Below are 13,026 nucleotides of genomic sequence, written 5' to 3' on the forward strand. Positions count from 1 at the left end.
CAGGCCTGGGGCGGCGGCCGGGGGTGGGGGGCGGCGGCCTCGGGCCTCGGGGCCTCGGGGCGGCCAGCCATGACCTTCGGGCGCAGCAGGGCGGCCTCCGTGGTGCTGAACGTGGGCGGCGCCCGGTACTCGCTGTCCCGGGAGCTGCTGAAGGACTTCCCGCTGCGTCGCGTGAGCCGGCTGCACGGCTGCCGCTCGGAGCGCGACGTGCTGGAGGTGTGCGACGACTACGACCGCGAGCGCAACGAGTACTTCTTCGACCGGCACTCGGAGGCCTTCGGCTTCATCCTGCTCTACGTGCGCGGCCACGGCAAGCTGCGCTTCGCGCCGCGGATGTGCGAGCTCTCCTTTTACAACGAGATGATCTACTGGGGCCTAGAGGGCGCGCACCTGGAGTACTGTTGCCAGCGCCGCCTCGACGACCGCATGTCCGACACCTACACCTTCTACTCGGCCGACGAACCCGGCGCCCTGGGCCGCGACGAGGCGCGACCGGGCGGTGCCGAGGCGGCCCCCTCCAGGCGCTGGCTCGAGCGCATGCGGCGGACCTTCGAGGAGCCCACGTCGTCTCTGGCCGCGCAGATCCTGGCCAGCGTGTCGGTAGTGTTCGTGATAGTGTCCATGGTCGTGCTGTGTGCCAGCACACTGCCCGACTGGCGCGCCGCGGCGGCCGACAACCGTAGCCTGGATGACCGGAGCAGGTACTCCGCCGTCCCTGGGAGGGAGCCCTCCGGGTAGGACGCACTGCTTCTCTGCCCGTCCCGTCCGTCCTGTTGCGTCTGTCCGTCCGGTCCGTCGGTCCCGTCTCCGTCCTGTTTGCCTCCGGGCTGCCCAGCGAGGCCCCAGCCGGGTCCCCAGGCGGGCCCAGCCCGGGAATGGGTTTGTCCTCACTCCCCACTCCCGATTTACCTGGCACTCGGCGGCTCTGGTCCTTACACTAGACTTCCCTCTGGAGGGCGAATCGCCAGGCATAGGCAGGGGCAGGTGGAGAGAAACAAGTCTTCCATCTTTTAGTTTACTTTTGAGAAAATAGTAACTAATTACATTTCTCTTAAACTTTTATTGTGAGTATTACAGTTTAACCTTGGGCTAAGCAGTTTGAATTATTTGCCAATTTTTGGTGGTTGAAAAGATGAAGTCGTGTTATGGTGAAATGTGGTTTACGATACCCTGGCCACGCATTCTATACACTCTACATAATATGTATGTTAATGGAATTGTATTATCAAGGAGATTAACAAGAGACTCTAAACAATGGATGCCTGTGCCCATTTCTCTCTTTGGAGTTAGCAAAGATAACACCGTTTGGTACCACTGTGACTTTCAGAAGGATCTTCGGTATGGGGAGGGGGGAAAAATCACTATCTTTGAAAAGAGGAAATACTTAAACTGCCCCAAATCCAGAAACACTATTGGAGTAGTTAATAGTTTTTTTTCCCTCTCACTTTATTGGGATAAAAGGAAAATATTTTACATTTTCCGTAGATCATGTTTACCTTTCAATAAAGATCACATACTTCTGTTTATAGTGCTAGTGAGTTTATTTTGCATATTGGGTAGGAAGAATAAACAGTAAAGTTGGCTTTGAAGGGAAACCATCTCTTGGGGGCATAAACGCAAAACTGTATATTATGTTTTACCTTTGACACTGTTTTAAGATGCCTCTTCCATTCGTATTTATTTATTTATTTACTTCTTCCATTCATTCTTAAAATTAGGTTGTGCCTGATAATCTTTTCCTGATAGAGATGTGCATGTTTCCGGTGATATTAGTGCCTTGATGTTTCAGTGCATTACTTCCACATAATAGTCTTCCTTTGGAGAGTGAAGATTGTTTTTTAATGTAAGAGGTAAATAAAATTGTCTGGTACCGCAGAGTCCATTACCGATACAGTGATATCTTGGCATGAAATCCAAGATACATGCTTTAAAAGGAAATTCATTAGTAGACTAATTTTGTTTAATGTGTTAGGTTCTGAGTTTTTGATTTACAGATAAGAATTACTTATTTAGTACTCCCATCAGTACAATGAAATTTATTTATATACCTAAATACATAAGTGCCCTTGATTCTTTTAGGAGACCATAGGAAAATGAGCCATAACTGATTGGTTTTGAAATGATTCACTAGTAATTGTAATTCTAAGGTTAGTAAAAGTTCAAGCTCCATTAGCAAAGGAAACAGGAGAATTGAGTTAGACTTCCTGAGACTGCACAAGAAGTCAGGGAAGAAGAGGAATTCTTGATTTGTCTATATGTATTTTATATTATGTGTGTAATTATTCAAGTCAGAACTGTTTCCTAGATACCCAGATATTTCAGGCAAAAGCATGTTTTTCTTGGCTTAATGGCCCAGTTTTAAGCTTCACTCTCCAAGTGTAGGTATGAAAACCAACCGCTGTAATCCCAAACAGGTAAGCTGAAGGACCAGTAAGGAGCTGAGGAGGCTGGAGTCACAGAAGGAGCACCCCCATAGGCCTCCTCCAACTGACAGGGCCTCTGTGCTTTGACAATAGTCTCTCAAACCCTGCTTGCTTGTGTTTGCCGAAATTAGACTTTATAAAAGATCCTTCGGATCCTCTGACTGTATTTGGCATCTACCAAATAAAGTCAAAACATTTTTCTTGTCCTTCAAAGCTCTTTATGGTTTAACCACAATCTGCCTTTCTTGACTTATCTTGTCATCATTTGCAAGCATCTTTTTTGAGTGTGTGCTGTGTAAGGCACTGTTGGTATTCCAAGTATTATAACTTTTTTTGTTATTGTTTCCTAAAGAAAATGTGTCCAATTGGTGATGTAGGAATGAGAGGCACAATTGAGTTGTTCTGGGATACAATCCGGCTTCAAAGGGGACAGGGATGGAAACAAGTCATCTTTGGAAGGTTGCAGAGGTTGTGTACTGCCCAACAGTGGTGGGGGTGTTAATCATTTAGAAAAACTGTATTCACAACCTTTACAACCATGTATGTTCTACCTGAGAACATATTAAGGAGAATTTTCCAGGTAAAAAGGGACAGAAGGGGCATAGGTATGAAATTTGCTTATTACGTCCAGTGATTGAGTGAAAGGTGGATGCAGAGATGTTAGAAGGCCTCAGATGAGAAGGAGAATGATTTTATTTTGCAGGCACTAGTTACCTGTTGGCAGGTTTGGGGTAAGTAGGTTATGTATATAAAATAATGAGTGTCATGAGTTGTGTACCATGAACTGGGGATGGGGAAAATTGGAAACAGGAGGATGAGTTTGGAGGTCTCTGCAGAGGGAAGGATTGCTTTGAGGTGCTAAGAATGGAGAAGAAATGATCTCTCTGGAAAATATTAGAAAGACTCATAATCAATCCAGGGCATTGGAAGGCTACAGGCATCAGGAAAGTTGGACTTCCGGGAGCCACGAGTACTCCCTGTCACTTGCGGGCTCCATTTGTCCATACTGGCCTGCTTACTTGTTCCTGAACCACCCGAATGTTCCTTACTGTGCAGTCCCTTGTCTATTGAAATGGGATCATCCATCAAGCCCAACTTAGATTCTGTTTCTTTTTTGAAGCCTTTCCTGCCTGCCTGAGTAGATGTGATGTTTTCTTCCTAATTTCTTGAGGGTTGCTTATTTGTACTACTTATTTGCCATCTATAATATCTTTCCTAGCATGGTGGTTATTTTTTCATATAAATATGTCCTAGCACCTAAGCTAGATGAGAGGAAAAGGCCTAGAAGGCAGCTAAATTCTCCTATACTATTTTTATTATGACAGCATCTTACAGAAAAAAATTATTATTCTGGCACAATAAATGTCTGCTGCTTATATTATAATTCAAAATATAGCCTTCCAGGGCTATATCTTCTGTTGCATAGATTGAACTGTGTGGGGAAGGCCGTGGACTTCAGCTGGTGGAACTCTTAGTTGAGGACAGGATCTTGTGCTAGGAATGAGAAAAAAAGTCTATTAAATCAAGGAATGATTGTTGATCAAGTAGTGATTTTGCAAAAGGAATAAATATAAGCATCAAATTTCTTTTTATTAATCTTTGAAATTTTGGAATAGCATACAATCTCAAGTTTGCAGAAATCTTGAGAGGTCTTCCAAATCAATAATTTGAAAGTTTTTTCTGTATGAATATGATCTTTTTTTAGAAGTTTATTTATCCTGAGAGAGAGAAACTGTGTTCAAGTGGGGAATGGGCAGAGAGAGAAGGAGAGAGAGAGAAGCCTAAGTAGGCTCCATAATGTCAGCACAGAGCCTGACATGGGGCTCAAACTTCATGAACCCTGAGATCATGTCCTAAGCTGAAATCAAGAGTCTGCACTTAACTGACTGAGCCACCTAGCTACCCCATGAATATGTTTCTTTTAAATTGATTTGTTCTAGATGGTTAATCTAGAACATAACCATATAAATAATGGTTTAAAGTCCAGAAGCTATACAAGCAAGCCTTTCTCCATCTCCTGGGCATTTACTTCTTTTCCCTAGATGTAACCAAAGTTACTTGATTTTGTGTGTCATTTTAGAGACATTCTATGTATTGACAAGCATATCATGTATATTTACAGACAACAATGACAAAAACAGTGCAATAATACTTTTCTGAAACTTACTTTTCAAACCAGCATGTTTTGGAGATTGTTTTGTATAAGTTTATAAAGAGCTACCCAATTATTTTATGCAGCTGTATAATCCATTGTATGAATGTTTCATAACTTTTGGACATTTATGTTGTCTCATCTATAGGAAATGCTGCAATGAATATCCTTATACATGTACATTATTTTGCTTTTATCCATAGGATAAATTCCTGAAAGCTAAGACATAGGGTCAAAGAGCATGTGTATTTGTGATTTGCATAGCCAATTCCAAATTGCTCTCCAAAAAAAATGATATCATTTTATATTCCTGCCAGCAACATGTGGGCAAATATGCTTTTTCTTTCAGTTTTTAAAATTTTTTTTAATTTTTAAAGTTTGTTTAGAGTGCATGTGCATGAGTGGGGGAGGGGCAGAGACAGAATCCCAAGCAGGCTCACGCTATCAACCCAGAGCCTAACATGGGGTTCTAACTCACAAACCCCCAGGTCATGACCTAAGCAGAGATCAAGAGTTGGACACTCAAATGACTGACCCACCAGGTGCCCCAGAACATGCTTTTTTATATGCCATAAAGCATTGTGATACTTGTAATCTTTACCCATACATACTAGAAAAATATCTAGTAGCTCTAATTTGCTTTTGCCTTATTTTGAGTAAAATTGTGTATCTTTATATATTTAGGAGTCATTTATCTGACTTTTTTTGGCGAACTGTTTATATGTTTTGTTTGTCAATGACTTTCTTAGTTTAGAATTTTGAATGATACATTAAGAAATTAGACCTTTGTTTATGATATGAGTTGCAAATATACTTTGTTCTCTAATTTAGGACCCCATTAAAAGAAAACCACAATTGCTTAGAACACAGTAGCAGTACTTTTAATATCTGTTTATTGAGAAAGAATGCACAATGAGTGAAAAACAATCCTGAATTGTGAAAATTCATCAGCCATTTTTGATTCTGGCGACTGCCCATCAGTGTGACAGCAGAGGCACATAAGATGGGGTTCCTCCTCATGGAATTGGTGGGCTGGTGGTGGTAGTGGGAAGGGAGGACAGACAACAAAGGAAGCGAATAAATGAGAATTGCAGATAGTGAAGGGAAGTCAAAGAGGGTATATAGGTGTAGAATGCAACAGGAGTGTCCTTTGCATAAGATGTGAGGAGGTGGCATGAGTGGAGACGTGAATGATGAGAAAGACCCAGCCTTGGAAGAGGGAGGGAAGAGTGTTCTTGACAGAGGGAACAGCAAAGGCAGAAGCTCTGAAGTGACAATGAGCTTGGCTTGTGTATAGAATGGAAGGAAGGCCAGTGTGGGCTAGCAGTTAGTCAAGGGCAAGGGGTGTGGTAAATGAGAGGGGAGGCAGAGGGGAGGCGGGGAGGCAGAGACCTATCAGGCTGGGCCTGTGTGCCCTGGGAAGGAGTGTGGATTTCCTTCCAAGTATGACAGGAAAGAATTTGGAAGGTTTAAAGCAGTGGAAAGATATGATCTGTTGTGCTTTCAAAACATCACTGACCACAGGGTGGAGAAGGGACCAGGGGCAGCTGCAGATGTTAGCAAGAGCTGGCAGGCGAGAGAATATGGGGCTTGATTAGGGGAGTAGCAGTGGACATGGTAAGAAGTCATTGGATTCAGGTAATTATGAGGGTTTTGTCGTGTTATTAATGGTGACTCATCTGCCCAGTACCAGGAAAGGCGTCAGGTATTACTGAGTGAAGCAGTGCTAGGGCTCTAGGCCCCGGGCTCCCTCCCGCTTAACTGGCTTGGCCCACATGTACTGAGCTGGGAGTCCAGTTCTTTTCTACAGTTTCTACTTCTCATTTTGGAGGTATTGTGAGGAGAAGGATCTGGAAGAGGGATCTTTTGAGAGTTGGTGGGAGAGGGATCATTTACCATTTTCCTTTCTATACAACCAAAACCATCTCATTGAGAGGACTTCTGTTAAAGATCTTTGATAAATGCATTCACAACCTCCCTTAATGAACAGTTCTGGTCATCTTAGAATGATGACATTCTTACTGTTTTATCTGATTGATAAGACAAACTACAGGTTTTCCAGGCAGTTTGCCTTCCAGTACCATTGATTATCATTCCAACACTGCTAGGGAGATGAATGTTTTTTGGCATTTTAACATATAGGTATACTCATGTTGTTGCTTTTTTTAATAATTTTTTTAATGTTTATTTTTTGAGAGAGATAGAGACAGACAGAGTGTGAGCAGGGGAGGGTCAGAGAGAGAGGGAGACACAGAATCCAAAGCAGGCTCTAGGCTCTGAGCTGTCCTGTCAGCACAGAGTCCGACGCAGGGCTTGAACCTACGAACCTCAAGATCATGACCTGAGGCCAAGTCAGATGCTTGCTTAACCAACTGAGCCAACCAGGAGGCCTCATTTTTTTTTTTTTTTTAACTTTATTTGTTTATTTTTTAGTAATCTCTACACCCAACTTGGGGCTCAAAATCGTGACCCTGAGATCAGGCATCACATGTTCTTCTGACTGGGCCAGCCAGGTGCCTGACCTACTCTTTTAAAATCACTCATGGGGCGCCTGGGTGGTTCAGTTAGCTAAGCGTCCGACTTCAGTTCAGGTCATGATCTCGTGGTTTCTGGGTTCGAGCCCTGTGCTGGGCTGCTTCCGATTGAGTGCCTCTCTCACTCCTTTTCCCCGCTTGTGCTCTGTCACTCTCAAAAATAAATAGAGAAATAAAATCACTCAGCATTGCTGCCTGTGTCATAAAAAGATGCTCTATGCTAGTCAGAACTTTGAGAAAAAGATGGGTAAGATATAAAGTACTTCTCACCTTTACTTTTTGGTCCCCATTGCCTCTGAACTTACATCCCTTCAGCCAATCTTACCTGATGTGTCCTCTTTTGAATTTTAGATCTCTTTAAGGTGCAAAGTCTTGCACCAATCTGTTCTTCAGAAATTATTTCTAAAAGTTGCTTCATGTTGGAATTTTGATCTTTAATATGTATTGCTTTGTGGTGTGGTAGTGAGAATCTGAAGAGATGTAAAGATGTTCAGGTTTTTGGCAGTGTTATTTTTAACCCCAGTTTTTAAAAATGAGATACATAATCAAAATGAAACACCAAGTGATGGAAATTTAAAAATCAGTTGTATTATTTCTATTGCCTATTAGGTCAATATTGTATAAATTCAGTAGGTTTTTAAGTACCTTAAAAATAAAAAGCAGTATTTGAAGCTGAAGGTGAAAGTCTCAGTGCATTTACTTTGCAGATAAGGTGGATATTTTCAGAAGCCGGTAATTAATAGATCTCTGATAGGATTGAATATAACCCTGAATCTCAGTTAAATTCTGTTCTTGCACAGTGGACTGTTTCTTTTAATATGTGTACAGGGTTTTTCTATCTGCTGCCAATTTTAGAATTCAGTGGAAACTTTCTTTTGTTAATACTCTTTTTTTAATCAAGGTGCTTTTTTTCCTCCCTTAGTAAGCAAGTTAATTTTCAATGTTCTTTTTATTTTTTTTAAGTAAAAGTTTGCTCACTGGCAAAAAGTATGGTTCTAAGCGTTAGGAATTGAAGAGTAAACATGCCCCTTTCTCCTCAGTCCCATTACCCAGTTTCTCGGTATCCTTTCCTGAAATGCCCATACACACACACACACACACACACACACACACAAACACACACAACTGTGTGTGTATATAAATTATATATACATATTATATAGATATTTTTAAAAATTTATAACTGGGAAAATTCTATAATCTTGTTTAACAATGTGCTTTCTTCTCTAAACATGTTGGAACTCTTTCCATATCAGTTGATAGCAATATTCCTTGTTCTTTTGAAAACCTGTAGAATGTTCCATTGTATGGCCAGACCACAGTTCAGTCTACAAGCATCTGTCCTGTCAATCACAGTGATGGCTGTCTTAGTAATATTTATTTCATAGTTAGTATATGCTGGCTGCTTGTTAAGTTTTTACGTGTATTTTGTCATGTAAGTCTCCGATAACAATTCTGTGAGTTGGCACCGTTACTGTCTTCATTTTATGAGTGAGATTTAGGGAGGTGAAGCGGCATGTGACCTTACAGAGTGAGGAAGTGGTGGCCTGGCATTTGATTCCCATGTCCCTAATCCACACTACTGTGGAATGTTTGGTTTGACTCTAGTTTTATAAAAATGCAAACAGTGATACAGAACAATCTTTTTAACATGTCTTTGCAAGCTGGAGTGAGTATATATGTTAGGTAAATTCTAAAGTGGAAATATAGCTGGATCAAGAGGATTGTGTTAAAAAAATTTTTTTTGTCAGCTGTTACCAAATTTCCCTCAAAACTGTGAGCGCAATTCAGCACTACTCTTTATTAGTGATAGTGACTATTAGAATACAAATGCAGTTAATAGTAAATAGAATACTAATATTAATAACATTTTAATAGCAAACATTTGGAAATAATCACCTTAAAAAAATATAACAGCTTTAAAGGGGCACCTGAGTGGCTCACTTGTTTAAACATCTTTGGCTCAGGTCATGATCTCTCAGTTCCTAAGTTCAAGCCCCACATCAGGCTGTCTGCTTTCAGCACAGAGCCTGTTTTGAATCCTCTGTCCCCTCTCTCTCTGCCCCTCCCCAGCTTGTTCTTTCTCTCCCCCTCTCTCAAAATAAATAAGCTTAAAAAAAACCAGAATGTCTTAAAAAATATATGACAGCTTTATTGAGATATAACTCACATACAGTAGAACTCACCTTTAAAGTGCACAATTCATGGGGCCCTTGAGTGACTGAGTTGGTTAAGCACCTAACTTCAGCTCAGGTCATGATTTCACGGTTCGTGGGTTCGAGCTCCACATCAGGCTTTGTGCTGACAGCTCAGAGCCTGGAACCTTCTTCAGATTCTATCTCCCTCTCTCTCTGCCCCTCCGCCACTCATGCTCTGTCTCTTTCTCTCAAAAATAAATAAAAAAAAAATAAAAATAAAATAAATAAAATGTACAATTCAGGAGTGCCTGGCTGGCTCACTGTGTGGAACAGAAGACTCTTGATCTTGGTCATGAGTTCAAGCCCCACGTTGGGCATGGAGCCTACTTAAAAAAATAAAATAAAGTGCACATTTCAGTGAATTTTAGTATATCTGCAGTTGTACAAGTATCAATCATTATCCATCCTACTTTAAGCATTATGTTTTGGTGATGTGTTTGAAGGAGTATTAAAATGTGTTAGAAAGCTGGAACCCATGAATGGTTAGGAAAGGGACCCATGCATTTTGATTGAGCAGATGAATCAGATGAAGCAATAGGCAAAACATTTGTGTTTGAATTAATTAATTCATTCATGAACTGGTGGGTTCTGTTTGGAAGAGTTAGATATATTTAAGTAATTTTCTTTGCTTGCTAGTAGCAAGGACTCCTCAGCTTTTACTCAACCGGCGAAGGGAAGTGTGTAATTGAGGCAATCATCTGACTTTCTCGGGCCAAAAAAATGTCAAAAGGAAAAGGTTGTGGTGACAAGAATCCAGGACTCCAAGTTGGGAGGCCTCCCTAGAGTTCATTCATTACCCTGCTCTGGGCCTGTACCCTCCTCTGTTAAGTGGGGATTTTACATGGAAGGGTCAATGAGAGAATGAAGACTGGGCCCTCAGCAGGAAACTGAACTCCTTAGCTCTTTATCTTTCCTTGTATTGTGCCCCTTCCCACTGTCTATCATTTCTTGAGGTTGCTTGTAAATGTCTTACCTCCTTTTTGGTCTATGAGTTCTTTGAGAACAGAAATTCTTGCTTCACAACATGTGGCTTAATACCTTGCACTGAATGGGCAGTGATTCAGTATGTATTTTATTTTATTATTTATTTTTAAAATATAATTTATTGTCAAATTGGTTTCCATACAACACCCAGTGCTCATCCCAAGTGCCCTCCTCAATGCTCATCACCCCCTTTCCTGTCTCCCTCACCCCCTCAGTGTATATTTTAAATACATGTGAAAGAAACATCCTACAACAGTGTTTTCATTTTTTTAAAGATTTTATTTTGTTTTATTTATTTATTTTTAAAATGTTTACTTTGAAAGAGAGAGTGAGAGTGTGCGTGAGCAAGAGAGGGACAGAGAGAGAGAGAGAGAGAGAGAAGGAAAATCTTAAATAGGCACCATGCTCACTGCAGAGCCAAACATGGGGCTCGATCCCATGAATGGTGAGATCATGCCCTGAGACAAAATCAAGAGTTGGATGCTTAACCAACTGAGCCACCAAGATGCCCCTAAAGATTTTATTTTTAATTAATTGCTATACCCAACATGGGGCTTGAACTCAACTCCGAGATCAAGAGCTGCATGCTCCACCAACTGAGCCAGCCAGGTGCCCCACATTTTCATTTTTGATAGAAGAGTGTATGTTTATAAGTTGTCTTCAACCTATGAGTGGGTTATATTGTAAGGACTTAATTGCATGTTGGTTTTGTGGCTTTCCATTCACTTATTGAATAAGTTTGACAAACATTTGTTGAGCAACTCTTATATATCTGGGACTGTTCTGGGTGCTGGGGATATAGCAGTGAACGAAAAACCAGAGTCCTTGCCCTCAAGAACCATCTGTTCTAATAAATAAATATATAATGATAGTGGTAAGTGCTATGAAGAAACAAAACAGTATCAGGTTTATAAGAGTGTGAACCATGGTCAGGAAAGGCCTCTCTGATCAGGTGATGTATGTCTGAACAAGGACTGGCAGGGATGCAGGAGGCAGCCATGAAGGCCTCTGGTCAAGGCCATTCCAGGCAGAGAGCATGTAGCACAGACTTTGACGGGCATGTGCCCTTAGTCTGTTGGAGGCACAGCAAGGAAGTAGGGGGGTAGGGGTGACCAGGGGCTCTGCTGTTCCCCCCATACTCTGTTGCAGGACTGGTTGTCTGGAGCAAGGGTGGGCAGACTGTGGCCTGCAGACAGCTTAGGCGCCCTGCCTGTTTCTGTACAGCAGAGGGGCAGGGGTAGGGAATTCGTGGTGGTGACAGTGACCGTGAGAGAATGTAGTTCTTGTAGAGCTATACGGGTGCACCAGCTAAAGGGATATACTTTTGATAGTCTTCATTTTTAAAAGAGAAAATAAAATGGTAAGGACTTGGATTTGTATTGGAATGTGGGTTTTGAGCAGAAGACATAATTTGATTAAATTAAAAAATTTTAAAGTAATCTCTACACCCAGCAGGGGGCTCAAACTCATGACCTGGAGATCACAAGTTGGATGCGCTATGGACTGAGCTGGCCAGGTGCTTCTAATTTAGTTTAAAATTTTAAGAGTTGACTCTGGCCCCCATGTGGAGGGCAGGCTCTAGGGGGCAAGGGTGGAGCCAGTGGGGCCAATTAGGACCCCCATTTCGCCTAGTATGCAGAGGGCTGCCTGGAGCCCCGGGTCCAGGCAGCTAGCTGCTGTGTTGATCCAAGTTGTGGTGGCAGGATTTCCTTATTTATTTTCTGGGTAACACTATTGTCATTGGTCATGTTTGCCTCTGACATCATTGCATGACCAGGGGCTCTGCTGTCCCCCCCACACTCTGTTGCAGGACTGGTGGTCTGGAGCAAGGGTGGGCAGGTGGTGGCCTGCAGACAACTCGGGCCTGCTGCCTGTTTTTGTAGAGCTCCTGAGCTAAATGGTTTTTACACTTTTAAAATGGTGAGGAAAAAAAATCAAAAGAAGAATACTGTTTCATGACTCATGCAAATTATCTGACATTCATTCGGATTTCAGAGTTTTATTGGCGCACAGCCACACTCATTTGTTTACATGTTGTCTGTGGCAGCTCTCCTGCTACTTGGGTGGAGTCAACACTTACTTGCAACAGAGGCTAGCTGGCCTGCAAAGCCTGAAACATTGACTCTCTTGCTCTTTTTTTTTTTTTTTTAATGTTTTATTTATTTCTAGGAGAGAGAGACAGTGTGAGCAGGGGAGGGTCAGAGAGAGAGGGAGTCACAGACTGAAACAGGCTCCAGGCTCTGAGCTGGCAGTCAGCACAGAGCCCGACGCGGGGCTCAAACCCATGAACCACGAGATCATGACCTAAGCGAAAGTCGGACGCTTAACCCACTAAGCCACCCAGGCGCCCCTCTCTGGCTCTTTACAGAAGGAGCTTGTCAACCCTGGTCCAGAATGGCCTTGTCATAGGTTTCAGCCTGTCCAGCCGTGTGCCCTTGGGCTCATTCCTTCTCTAAGCCTTGGTGTCCTCGTGTGTAAAGTAAGGAGAGCGGTAGAGGGTTGAGGATGGGTTACTAACTGCTGTCTTCTAACCAGCTTGATGCCAGATGCTGCCCTTGGATCTCACGGAGACCCACCCTGACTCACAGAGTGTTCTCTTTTCCCAAGATACTTCCCCTAACCAGAGCTCATTATTCGATCCTAAGAGTTCTGGTACAGTAGGGACTTTTATTAGTATTTACGGTTGGTGCAAGAAATCAAGTATTTATAAGTTAGGGACTGTCTGTATTAATTTC

The 13,026-nt window shown here is 42.4% G+C and overlaps 1 protein-coding gene across 3 annotated transcripts in view; it reads left to right on the forward strand.

Moving 5' to 3' along the window:
- Positions 1-68: 68 nt before the first annotated feature.
- KCNG3 (potassium voltage-gated channel modifier subfamily G member 3) overlaps positions 69-13,026 on the forward strand; it is a 101,818-nt gene continuing 88,860 nt past the window's right edge. For all 3 annotated transcript variants that reach the window (XM_077773467.1, XM_077773468.1, XM_077773466.1), the window contains exon 1: positions 69-701. In XM_077773467.1, the coding sequence (XP_077629593.1) occupies positions 70-701 (632 nt within the window). In that variant the 5' untranslated portion in view covers position 69. The remainder of the gene's footprint in view (positions 702-13,026) is intronic.

This window comes from Crocuta crocuta, unplaced genomic scaffold (genome assembly GCF_008692635.1).
Source record: "Crocuta crocuta isolate KB4526 unplaced genomic scaffold, BGI_CrCroc_1.0 scaffold67, whole genome shotgun sequence".
Taxonomy (NCBI): domain Eukaryota; kingdom Metazoa; phylum Chordata; class Mammalia; order Carnivora; family Hyaenidae; genus Crocuta; species Crocuta crocuta.